This window comes from Octopus bimaculoides, chromosome 25, assembly GCF_046866305.1.
Source record: "Octopus bimaculoides isolate indiv1 chromosome 25, ASM4686630v1, whole genome shotgun sequence".
Taxonomy (NCBI): Eukaryota; Metazoa; Mollusca; class Cephalopoda; order Octopoda; family Octopodidae; genus Octopus; species Octopus bimaculoides.
The window spans coordinates 7,286,698-7,299,197 of NC_142952.1; the positions used below are offsets into that span (position 1 = coordinate 7,286,698).

At 35.2% G+C, this 12,500-nt stretch overlaps 2 protein-coding genes across 5 annotated transcripts in view; one reads left to right on the forward strand and one right to left on the reverse strand.

Annotated features, from left to right (window-relative positions):
• The window catches only part of LOC106870859 (histone-lysine N-methyltransferase SETMAR), a 111,910-nt gene that overhangs the window by 8,575 nt on the left and 90,835 nt on the right, over window positions 1-12,500 (forward strand). Inside the window, exon 2 of the mRNA XM_089342163.1 lies at window positions 7,961-8,104. Within this exon, the coding sequence (XP_089198289.1) occupies window positions 7,973-8,104 (132 nt within the window). The 5' untranslated portion in view covers window positions 7,961-7,972. The remainder of the gene's footprint in view (window positions 1-7,960; window positions 8,105-12,500) is intronic.
• The window catches only part of LOC106870861 (uncharacterized), an 80,327-nt gene that overhangs the window by 3,466 nt on the left and 64,361 nt on the right, over window positions 1-12,500 (reverse strand). For all 4 annotated transcript variants that reach the window (XM_089342161.1, XM_089342159.1, XM_089342160.1 and 1 more), the window contains exons 2-5: window positions 6,091-6,625; window positions 3,999-5,259; window positions 1,053-3,104; window positions 1-110 (exon numbers count right to left, since the gene is read on the reverse strand). The exon at window positions 1-110 is cut by the window's left edge and continues 3,466 nt beyond it. In XM_089342161.1, the coding sequence (XP_089198287.1) occupies window positions 1-110; window positions 1,053-3,104; window positions 3,999-5,259; window positions 6,091-6,300 (3,633 nt within the window). In that variant the 5' untranslated portion in view covers window positions 6,301-6,625. The remainder of the gene's footprint in view (window positions 111-1,052; window positions 3,105-3,998; window positions 5,260-6,090; window positions 6,626-12,500) is intronic.

Sequence of the window (12,500 nt, forward strand, 5' to 3'; positions counted from 1 at the left end):
TTCAAGATCATTGAAAGTATTTTCTGGTATTTGGAATTCAAAATTCTTCCCAGCAAAAGCATAGATTTTGCCGATTGGATTGATGACATCTGGAGCCATATTTGTGTGTTCTGCAATGAGAAATTAAATATATGTTACATTATATATGTGTATATACAAACATTATATAAATATTTTATATTATGCTTAGAAGTGAGGCATATTACCAGAATTTTCTTGCTCAAATTGAATAGAATAAGTCACTCTAAATCCTTGTTAGGGTATCTGTGTAAATGAAGTAAGGACTGGCTAGCTTGTACCGGCAGGGAGTTATATCATAATGAAGTCAAACCAAGTAATAATACTTTGAATACATTTACTACATACATTTCAGATCATTGCACAACAAATAAAAAGAAATTCTTCTCTTACACAACATCTTCTTCAGTTCAGGTATTTCAGAATATTTTAAAATGTCTTAACTGAGGAAGATATTGTGTAAGAGGTGAATTCCTTTTTCTTATTGCACAATGATCTGAAATATGTGTATTAAATGCATTCAAAGTATCATTACTTGGTCTGGCTTTATTTTATACATATATAAAATATATAGAGTGGCTGTGTGGTAAGAAGCTTGCTTCTCAACTACATGGTTGGGCAAGAGTCTTCTACTGTAGCCTCAAGTCAGGCAAAGCCATGTGAGTGGATTTGGTAGATTGAAACTGAAAGAAGCCATCATATGAGTATATATATATATATATATATATATCATCATCATCATCATCATCATTGTTTAACGTCCGCTTTCCATGCTAGCATGGGTTGGATGATTTGACTAAGGACTGGCAAGCCAGAAGGCTGCACCAGTCTCCAGTCTGATCTGGCAGAGTTTCTCCAGCTGGATGCCCTTCCTAACGCCAACCACTCCGAGAGTGTAGTGGGTGCTTTTACATGCCACCGGCACGAGGGCCAGCCACAAGGTGCTGGCAACAGCCACGCTCAGAAAGGTGGTTTTTACATGCCACCTGCACGGGAGCCAGTCCAGCGGTAAGAGATAAGAAGGGTGTACTTACTCGGTTTTTTATCCTGTCCTTGTTTACGTTGCTTCTTCTTTGTTACTTTACGGCCCCTTGCTGTTGTCATTTCAGGAGTAAATTCCACTGTATTCCATTTTGGAATCTGTTTAGTTACGAAATAATCATCTGTTGAAACCCACTTATTAGAATCAGTTCTTTCTGTTGTGGTATATGTATCAACAGTTTTTGTCTGCTCGACTGGGAACCGAGAAGATGTTCTCGTCACTGATTCTCGTGGCTTACATCCATACCCTGGAACACAGCTTGTAGAAGAATGTTTGGGTTGTTCAAGAACAGTAGTAGAGTCATAGTCTTTGCTTTTTCTGACTCCTGCTGTTGTCGGCACGTTAGGGTTGGTCGGAAACACGACCGGTGTTGAATAGAGTCGTGTCGATTCCAGGACTGAATCTACATCTTTAGTTTTTAATACATGGTGAGTCGTTGATGAGAATGAAGGCCGGTACCTTTCACTGCTGCGAGATGGCAGCAGGATGTGAGAGGAAGAAGAGATCATTTCTTGCCGTTGAGATGATAGTCTGTGAAGCATCGATGTTAAGTTCTGCTTATGACTGCTGATATCTCTGCTTGCAATTGGTAAACGACTTTCAGACGAACTAGGCATTAAAGTCGAATAATCACTTCTATGTGATGACGGCCTGAGGTCTGTGTACATATGATCAAATGTGTGAGTATGTGATGGTTTGGGGTAGAAACTATCCCTGCTGCTTGATGATGATGTTGGTCTAATTTGTTCTGATGTCCGATCGACTCTTCTATGTGATTGTTTAACCCCTGTCGAGAAAAGATCAATTGATTTGGTCAATGGCTTAATTTCTGATGACGTTTCAACTCTGCCGTGTGATGGTCTAACATGTAAAGATGAATAACTCATGCTGAGTGATGGTCTAATGCTCACGGGATGCTCTGATCTATGATATGACTGATCAACAGAATGTGAAGGGTTAATAGTCACATGAATGTTGTCATGCGTTGTAATAGAATCAATCACATGCGATGGTTTAAGCTTTATAGATGAATGTTCATATAGTATATGAGTTGGTTTAAGAGGTACAGACGAGTATTCGTGCCTTTCGGATGATTTGTGTCCAGTAGGCGGATGGTAAGGTTTGCTTCGAGAAGAATCGACATGAAAAGAAGATGAAGAAGGAATTCGACTCCTTGATATATTGATTTTATATGATTGTGATTGGCTGATATGAGAATGTATTACACTGCTGACTGGGAATTTCAAGTGTACAGAAGACTGATCAACACTGCTAAATGGCTTAAACACTGTAGAACTGGATCCATCAAGTGTCGGGAATGGTTGTCTATACAGAGAAGAATGGTTGCTGATATGTGATGGCTTAAGACCAATAGATGTATCATTGACTTTAAGAGATGGTTGATGTATTATATGCGACTGACTACTGCTATGAGCTGGCTTAATATCAACATAAGAGTGACCACTTCTACTCTGTGATGGTTCCACATGTACGGTGGAGGATCGACCATCAATTTGTGAGTCCACTTCAGAATGACCACTTTTGCTACTTGATGGCTGAAGAGATACAGAAGAATGACCACCAATTTGTGAATCTATATAAGAATGACCACTCAAAATACGTGTTGGTGTTGGTCTTACTGGTATCGAAGAAGAAGAATCTCTGGAACTCTGTGACGCTTTATGTGTTACAGAAGCACGTGATGAAGACATGGTAACAAGCGGTAATTCAATTGATGTCAATAAGTCAATGGGGACCATTCCGCTTGGCCAAATGACTGGAGATACAGTGCTCGAGCTTGGCGTTACCGTTTCTTCGTATGTCGTACTTTGTGGAACATTCCGTATCGTAATTTCACTCTCTTCGAAATAAAACGTGTTCGTGTCCGTCTGGTCAACATACAATGTCTTCAGAACCGGTGTGGATTCTCTAATGATGCTGCTCTCTGATGGCTTCAATGTTATTTCTGATGTAATATCTTCATCTTCGTCAATATCTTCCTCACCAGATCCAGACCCAGACCCAGAACCATAATATTCCAGATCTGCAAGATTAAAGGAAGAGGAAAATGGATAAATAAAAATTAATTCATTAAAACCATTTTACACTTTAAACTGTATTAATGACTCTTCATATCATTACAGTTACTATGATGGCATAAATTATGTAAATGACTATTTGTATCATTACTATAACTGTGATGGCATAAATTATGTAAATGACTATTTGTATCATTACTATAACTGTGATGGCATAAATTATGTAAATGACTATCTGTATCATTACTATAACAGTGATGACATAAATTATGTAAATAACTTTTTGTATCATTATTATTGTGATGGCATAAATTATATAAATGACTGTTTGTATCATTACTATCTGTGATAGCATAAATTATGTAAATGATTATTTGTATCATTACTATAACTGTGGTAGTATAAATTATGTAAATGACTATTTGTATCATTACTATAAGAGTGATGATATAAATTATGTAAATAACTTTTTGTATCATTATTATTGTGATGGCATAAATTATGTAAATTACTGTTTGTATCATTATTATATCTCTGATAGCATAAATTGTGTAACTAACTATATTGTTACTGTTACTATGATGACATAAATTATGTAAATGTCTGTATCATTACTGTAACTGTAATAGCATAAATTACATAAATAACAGTATTGTTGCTGTTATGTGATAGCATAAATTATGTAAGTAACTGTATTGATATTCTTACTGTGATGGCATAATTTATGCAAATGGCTTTGTATTATTGTTGCAATGGTTTAAACTCAGTAACGAGTCCCGTTGTTTTATTTATGATTGCAAAGGAAACAAACCTCTTAACTATATGGCATGTCTGCTACCAATTATGCAGTGACTGATTATCAATTAAAGAAAAACAGGTAGATCGTATTATGGTCTTACCTGTTCCAGAATCTTCATCTCCATCAGTGTCTGTAGCTAGTGTTGGTGTGGCTGCAATTAAAGGAGTCATAGGCGGTTTAGTAATGTCTTTTCCCAAATTGGTTGGTGGAGTTATAGGTTCTTCTGTGGTAAATTCACTGAAACGAGACACGTCTCCTGATCCAGAGATTTCATAGATACCTGTGTGATACTTGCTGCTTTCATGCCACTTTACCATGGTGGTATATCTATCTGGCTGGCTAGTTTTTTTGGGTGTGTATTCCGAATATGTGAATGAGGATGTCGGATGCAACTTATCTGCAGACACAGTTTTCGATTTCTCAGACAGACTTTCTGAATGGGCCGGCACTGTGAAACTTTTTGTTGGTTCGACTTCAATTACTGATTCTCTTGAAGACACAAATACAAGACTTGATTCTTTGGTTGGAATAATTTTATCCGTCATATGATCTCTTTTAGTCTCATACTCTTTCGATTCTAATTTCTGCAAGCTTTTCAGTAACTCAGTTTTAAGCGAAGCAGAGTACAGTGACGATGAAGACTTGACGATCCTAGTTGCAGGAACCACCTCTATTTGAGGAGTTGGCGTTGGCGTCGAGTTTTTGGGTATTGCACGTTTTTTACGTGACCGATGTTGTTTGGAAGGGTTTACCAATGCCGATATATACCATCCTACGACATCGTAACCAACCTCCCTAGTCAGACGCCCACCTTCAACATTGTGTTGCAACACTTGCATGAAAAGACTCACCTCTTTAAACACGCCACATGGTACCCTCCATGTTAATTCTGTCACATTTGGAAGCACCGCATCGGTGTTGCCACGTCCAGATGCCAAGATGCTGAAACTTTGTGATTTGTCTTGCATTGAAAAGAGTTCTTTGCTTGCCGTAATTGTTATCAATGTCTCATTGATATCAAGGAAATCGGCAAGGTTTCTCATAATATTATACCTGGCCAAGGCATCCAACTTATACAAATTAACAGCGAAGATTAGAGTTGTCTGAATAAGATTAATACCTTTGTAACAGGTTTTCTCTGGTTTCTTCTTACTACTGTGTTCATGGCTCATATAATATGGCTTTACCTCAAGGTAAAAAATATCAGAAATGAACTCACACTTCTTCGCTTGGTCTGATAAAGTTATTTTAATATACAAACCAAATCCATCATGCATCGTTGGTACGGCTATCAACTTCCGTGTGGTTTCTTCAAAGGTAATCCACTGTGGCAGCGTTTGATTTTGAGATGCTGCGGTTACCTGTAAAATAAAAGCAAAGCAGTTACTCTTTTATTCTTTTATTCTTTTACTTGTTTCAGTCATTTGACTGCGGCCATGCTGGAGCAACGCCTTTAGTCGAAACAAATCAACCCCAGGACTTAGTCTTTGTAAGCCTAGTACTTATTCTATCAGTCTCTTTTGCCGAACTGCTAATTTACGGGGACGTAAACATGCCAACATCGGTTATCAAGCAATGGTGGGGAGGAGGACAAACACAGACACAAATATATACATATATAAATATATATATATATATATGTATATATATATATATATATATATATATATATATATATATATATATGACAGGCTTCTTCTAGTTTCCTTCTACCTAATTCACTCACAAGGCATTGGTCGGCCCGAGGTTATAGTAGAAGTCACTTGCCTAAGGTGCCACGCAGTGGGACTGAACCTGGAACCATGTGGTTGAGAAGCAAGCTTCTTACCACACAACCACGCCTCAGCCTATTTTATTTATTTTATATTTTAACAATCCCAAAAGCATAAAAAAATGAAAATAACAAAACCAACCCTTGATATGATTCGAACTCAGAATGCAGACATCCAGAACATATATCGCAAGACATCTCATCCAGTGCTGTAACTAACAATTGTATCAATCCTTGGCCCTGAACTAGTATTTTATTTATTAATCTCAAAGGGATGAAAAACACAAGAATGATCTTAGTGTGATTTGAACTCAAAACACAAAGATCCGAAACATAGAGCACAAGACATTCTATCAACTCCACCACTTCCTTAACAAACTCAAAGACTGTAGTAAAAGACAGAAGCTACCAAATTACTTACATCGATTAAACAGTTCTTCTTGCACTTCAAGACGGTCTCTGGAATCTTGTAGACAAATAGTTTCCCTGTTATGAGCTTTTGATCTGGGATTCCTTCCAAAATTGAAGGGCAGTCATGTGCTCTGGTGAAATTCTGTACACCCCACACCAAAGAACTGCAAAGAATGGTTGATAAGAAAAGCACTGTATATCTTTCTGCGAACCACCACATTTTGTTTTGTCTCTTCTTGTCTCGGTTCCTTGTTTCGTCTCGTCTTGGCACTTGGTTGTTTTGGTTTTGTTCTGTTTTTTCTTCCTTATCTGTTTTTTTTTTCTTGGAGTGGGGACTAGTTTGGTTTAGTTTTCAATTATTGGTTGTGACAGGAATTCGGCTTGGTTGTGGTGTGGTGATGTTTTCAACTTGGTCGTGGTGGAGTGGTGGGGAAGAGCTTTGCTAACCAGCCTTGAACTGGAATAATTTATCTTAGTTTCTCTTTTTTTCTTGTTTATTCCAACATTAAATATGACTTCTGCTAAGTTGGAACATAACAGGTTTTCTGTTCGGTAAAGAGAAAAAGAAAAGAAAATAAAAAATTATAAGGAAAAGACATACATACATATTTATTTAAATATATATATATATATATATATATATATATATATATATATATATATATATATATATATATATATAGATATATATATATATATATATATATATATATATATATACACATGTAGATAGATAAATATAGATATACAGATGTGTACATGCACACACACAGACACATACACGTGTCTGTGTGTGTATCAGTCAAAGGACTGCAGCCATGCTGGAGCACTGCCTGAAAAGATACCGTCAAAAAAAAAAAAAAAAATCAACCCTGTATTTGTTTTCTAAGTCTGGTACTTTTTCTATCAGTCTCTTCTTCTGAACTGCTAAGTTACAGGAACATAAACAAACCAAAACTGGTTGTCAGTACACACACACACACACACACACACACACACACACACACACACACACACACACACGCGCGCAAACACACAAACACAAACACACACACACATATATGATAGGCTACCACACAGTTTCCATTTACCAAATTCATTCACAAAGCATTTGTCTTCCTGGGGCTACAGTAGAAGACACTTGCCCAAGGAGGTTCCCTGCAGTGAGAATGAACCTGAGACCACATGGTTACATAGTGAGCTTCTTAACCACCCAGTCATACTTATAAGATACTATGTGCACGTGTGTGCATGTGTGTGTATGTGTGTGTGCATGAGAAAGAGAGGAAGTGAGATTTTGGTTTGGTTCTTGCAGTCTTTTAGTTTTTCCCAGGTGAAACAGAGAATCTACCATATCAAAGTATTAATTCTTTACCAAAATCTTATCATTCTTTTTTTTTTCTTCCCTCTCATTTCCTTTCATTATCTTCTATTGCAATAATATATCAGTGTTATAGGTGGGGGTTTGTGTGGAGGGTGTGCTTATAAGCCGGTTGTGTGCATATGTATATATATATATTTTGATGTATGTACGTAATAGGAGCAGAGGTGGCTGTGTGTTAAGAAGCTTGCTGTGTGGTAAGAACCATGTGGTTCCAGGTTCAGTCCTAGTGCGTGGTACCTTGGACAAGTGTTTTCTTCTATAGTCTTTGGTAGATGGAAACTGAAGGAAGCCCATCACACACACACACACATATATATATATATATATATATATACATACATACATGCACACGCACACACATACATAGACATATTATATATATATATATATATATATATATATATACACACACCAAGTAAGTATATATTGTTTATTAGCTGTGAAGTTGCATAACCCGAAACCAATAATACATCCCCAATGATATGTATCTTTACAGATATATCCATCAATGGAACGTCCCAGCAAAAGCTGTGACTGCCAACATGATGGTGACTGTACGTATGACATTACAGAAGGCTTGGAGAAAATTCCAGTATTCTTCGAAGGTAAACCTTGCATCAAATCATGGAAGAATTTCAAAGTAAGTTCCTCATAACCATAAAACTAATCCATTTTTACTTTATATGTTCCTTAGAGTTTAAAATTAATTATTTAGTTTTTACTTTATTTCTTAATTGTTATATCGGTCTTCTTTTAATTATATAAATATATATATATATATATATATATATATATATATATATATATATTTATGCATATATGTATATATATGCACACACACAATTCAGGAGATGCAAACATAGAACTCAAAATATGAGTGTATGTATATTTTTATTAATATTTACCAGAAGTAAGAGTGACACGCACATATTCATACATACACTTATATGTATACACACACACACACATATATGTGTGTGTGTATGTGTATCTTCATACACATACAAATACATTAATTCAAATATTCATAAACATATGCAATAAATATATAAACCATGTATACAGCTACACACACTTTCACACATGTATACTCACACACACACACACACAAATACACACATACACACACACACACACACACACAAATACACATACACACACACAAATGCGTACACACACACACGCACACACACACACAAACAAACAAACACCCGTGCATACATTTCATTTGCAAATTCAAAGAATTTTCATCGAGATATAAACCAACACGATGTAATCCCAATCCATCTATCACTCTTTGGCGCTGCCGCCAGCCTCCTTTCCTGCTCTCCTCCCTCCATTGCAGACCCAACCAATTCTTCGTTATCAAGTCTGGAGGCTGCCAAATAATTATTTCCTTTTCTTTCTTTTTTAATATTTGTTTATATTTCTCTGTTATTGTTGTTGTTGTTGTTATTTTGTTTGTTTATGTATTGATAACTGTACCCCACCCCATCCTGTATTGTAAGATTGCCCAAACTGACATGACCATCTCCCCATATATGTTTTTGTTTTATTTTTCCTTTTTGTTTTTTTTTTTGTTTTTTGTCTGTATGTCTTAGTGTTTGTTTTGCTTTCATTTCCATATTTTTTTTTGTTTTATTTGGGAGGAAGCATTTTGTTTTGTTTCATTGTTTCGTTGTTTTTTTTTTAATAAATTCTCCGCTTCCTAAGAAAAAATATTTACTTTAAATTATATTTAATTAAATTTTTTTTCATAGAATGTTGATGGAAAACTTAAGAAAAAGAGGAGCGAGCTATAAAAATGTTGTCATTCTTTAAATTTTATTTAATTTATTCATTCAACAAGAAACTTGTCACCCCAGATGTAGGAAAATAGCAAATAAACATTCACTGATGTTGCAAATAGCTGCCTGGCTATGCATTTGGTTATAAGTACATGCTACTGACAAAGCCTAACGATGCAGAAATGCATTTTAGCCACTGCTAAGATGATTTTTCATCTGCCTCTGATATATCTATATTGTTAAACACACAATATTAAGTATGATATATAAAGGTGGAAAGCTTATAGAATCATTACTGCACCAGGAAAAATGCTTTACAATATTTCTTCCAATTTTAGGTTGTGAGTTTATATGCTGCCCAAGGTTGATTTTGTCTTCCATCCTTTCAGGGTCAATAAAATAAGTACCTGTTAAGCACTGAGGTCAATGTAAACAACTAGCCCCTTTGACAAAATTGCTGGCCTTGTGCTAGAATTTCAAACCTACATTTAGTATGATATACAGATAGTTATTTTAATCTTACACTGACTCTGTCACACATAATCGATTTTATTGATTTATCTATTGTTCTTTCTTTTCTACATGCAGGCATATATATATATATATATATATATATATATATATATATATATATATATATAATGCAAGAGAGTTAGGGTTTGAGGATTCAACCCACTAAGGGATAGTATCTATCCAATATACTGCTGGGAGGGTATCCAATTATTGTTACACTAGTGTTATACCAAGTGTAATAAGTGGGTGCGGGTAAAACGGGGTTATTTTACTCTAAGTTTATATAGCAATAAGAAAATGGAGGAGAATATGCGGTATCCATCGACTTGCAGACAGTGTATTCCATTGAATTAATTTATTTATTTTCAATGGAATACACTGTCTGCAAGTTGATGGATACCACATATTCTCCTCCATTTTCTTATTGCTATATATATATATATATATATATATATATATATATATATATATATACACATATATATAATAAAAAATAGAATGTCTTTGGTACCATATTACATATTTGAAATAGAAATGGCTTTTCTAATAATTTTCTTTTGGATAAAAATGTTTTTTGCTAATAATTTTTTCCACTTCAATAATTAGATGTTTCTCGCTTAACTAATATTCTAGAATTTCCTATTCACTGTTTAAATAGGGAGTGTTAATTACAAACACTTACATACACACACAAACACCAACACATATGTGTTTACATACGTGTGGGTGGGTGTGTGTGTATTGATGTTTGTATGTGCGTATGTTTGTAATTAAACGTTCCCTATTTACCAGTAATTAACTAACTCTAAAGTATCTGATTGAAAACGACTTTTAAGTGAGAAACCTCCTATCAGATTCACATCTAAGTTTACAAACACTTATGAACATCTAATTATTAAAGAGGAAAAATTATCAGAAAAGCATTTCTGTTCATTTTTTAAAACACACACACACACACACACACACACATATATGTTAATGAGAGTTTAGAGGGATATATTATGTGGGTGTATACCATGGTAGCTCTCAGGTATGTTCCAGGTTATGGCTAATCACATTGATTTGTATTTAATATCTATGACTACTAGGAGTTATCACTCCTGCTGTAAATTCCTCCAATGGGTAATTCTGCCTTTGCTTCACTGGATGGTAATATCATCTGGAGTGTATATTAGCAAGAATTATAACGATAGAGAATAGCATATTTTTATGGTTAAGACAACCTACACGTGTTTCCCACTGCACAGAGTTCCATATGCAACGACCCATACTCTGTGCAGTGGAAACACGTGTAGGTCGTCATAATGATAAAAATATACTATATGACGTTGTAAAATAAAAGCAAATAAAATTTGAGGATGTATCAGCCTTGATATTCTCTTCCCAACCACATGGTTCTAGGTTCAATCTCCCACTGTGTGGCACCTTTGGCAAGTGTCTTCTACTATAGCCTCAAGCTGACCAAAACCTTGTGAGTGGATTTGGTAAAAAGAAACTGAGAGAAGCCTGTTGTAAATATATATATATATATATATATATATATTTATATGTGTGTGTGTTTGTGTTTGTCCCCATAACTTAGAAGTTCAGTAAGGGAGACCGATAGAATAAGTACCAGGTTTACAAAAATAAGTCCTGGGATCGATTTATTCAACTAAAATCCTTTAAGGTGGTGCTCCAGCATGGCCACAGTCAAATGACTGAAAGAAGTAATAAAAGTATATACATGTCTATGTATATATATATATATATATATATATATATATATATATATATATGCATGTATGTATTTCTCTCTCTCATTATGTAACTATCTTTCCATCTCTCTCTTTTCTACAGCTTCTACAAGTGGACTCTGGGGAGAAAGAAAAATACCACACATTTAAGAACACCTCTTTTTAAAAATTTTATTTCACGAGCTGGGGTGTGGATGCCAGGGGAGGGAAGGTGGAGAGATACCTTAAAAATGTTAGCATTTCTTTTATTTTTATATTTCTTTTATTTACTTATTATTTTTTTTTTTTTAATTTTATTTTGCTTAAATTCAGTGATTGAAAGTTGATTATGAAATTCTTCTAATTAGTGGAATGTACCGGTTATTACTCTTATGTTATTGCACGATATAATCAACACCCACTCTTTAATTCCTTCAGGATATACCATTTCCTGTCCCCCTCCTTTCTCCTCCTTTCTCTGTGTGTGTATATGAATATACATATATGCATGTGGCTATGTGGTAAGAGGTTTGCTTCCCAACCACATGGTTTTAGGTTCAGTCCCACTGTGTGAAACCTTCGGCAACTATCTTCTAGTATTGCCACAAGCCAACCAAAGTTTTGTGAGTGGATTTGTTATTTGGAAACTGAAAGAAGCCATTAGATAGATAGATAGAGAGATAGATAGATAGATAGATGGATGGATGGATGGACGGACGGACGGACAGGTATATAGATAGATAGACAGACAGATACACTGTGATAGAAAGATAGATAGATAGATAGGTAGATAGATAGACAGACAGATAGACAGGCACACAGACAGACTGATAGGTAGGTAGGTAGATAGGTAAATAGGTAGGTAGGTACATAGGTAAATAGATAGAGAGATAAACAGAGAGACAGACAGATAGATAGTACTAGACAAAGACAGACAGACAGACAGATAGGCTGACGAGTATGAGAAATAAAAATATCAGCCCCCTTCCCCATTTATATCCTACATGCAGCAGTATTTCAT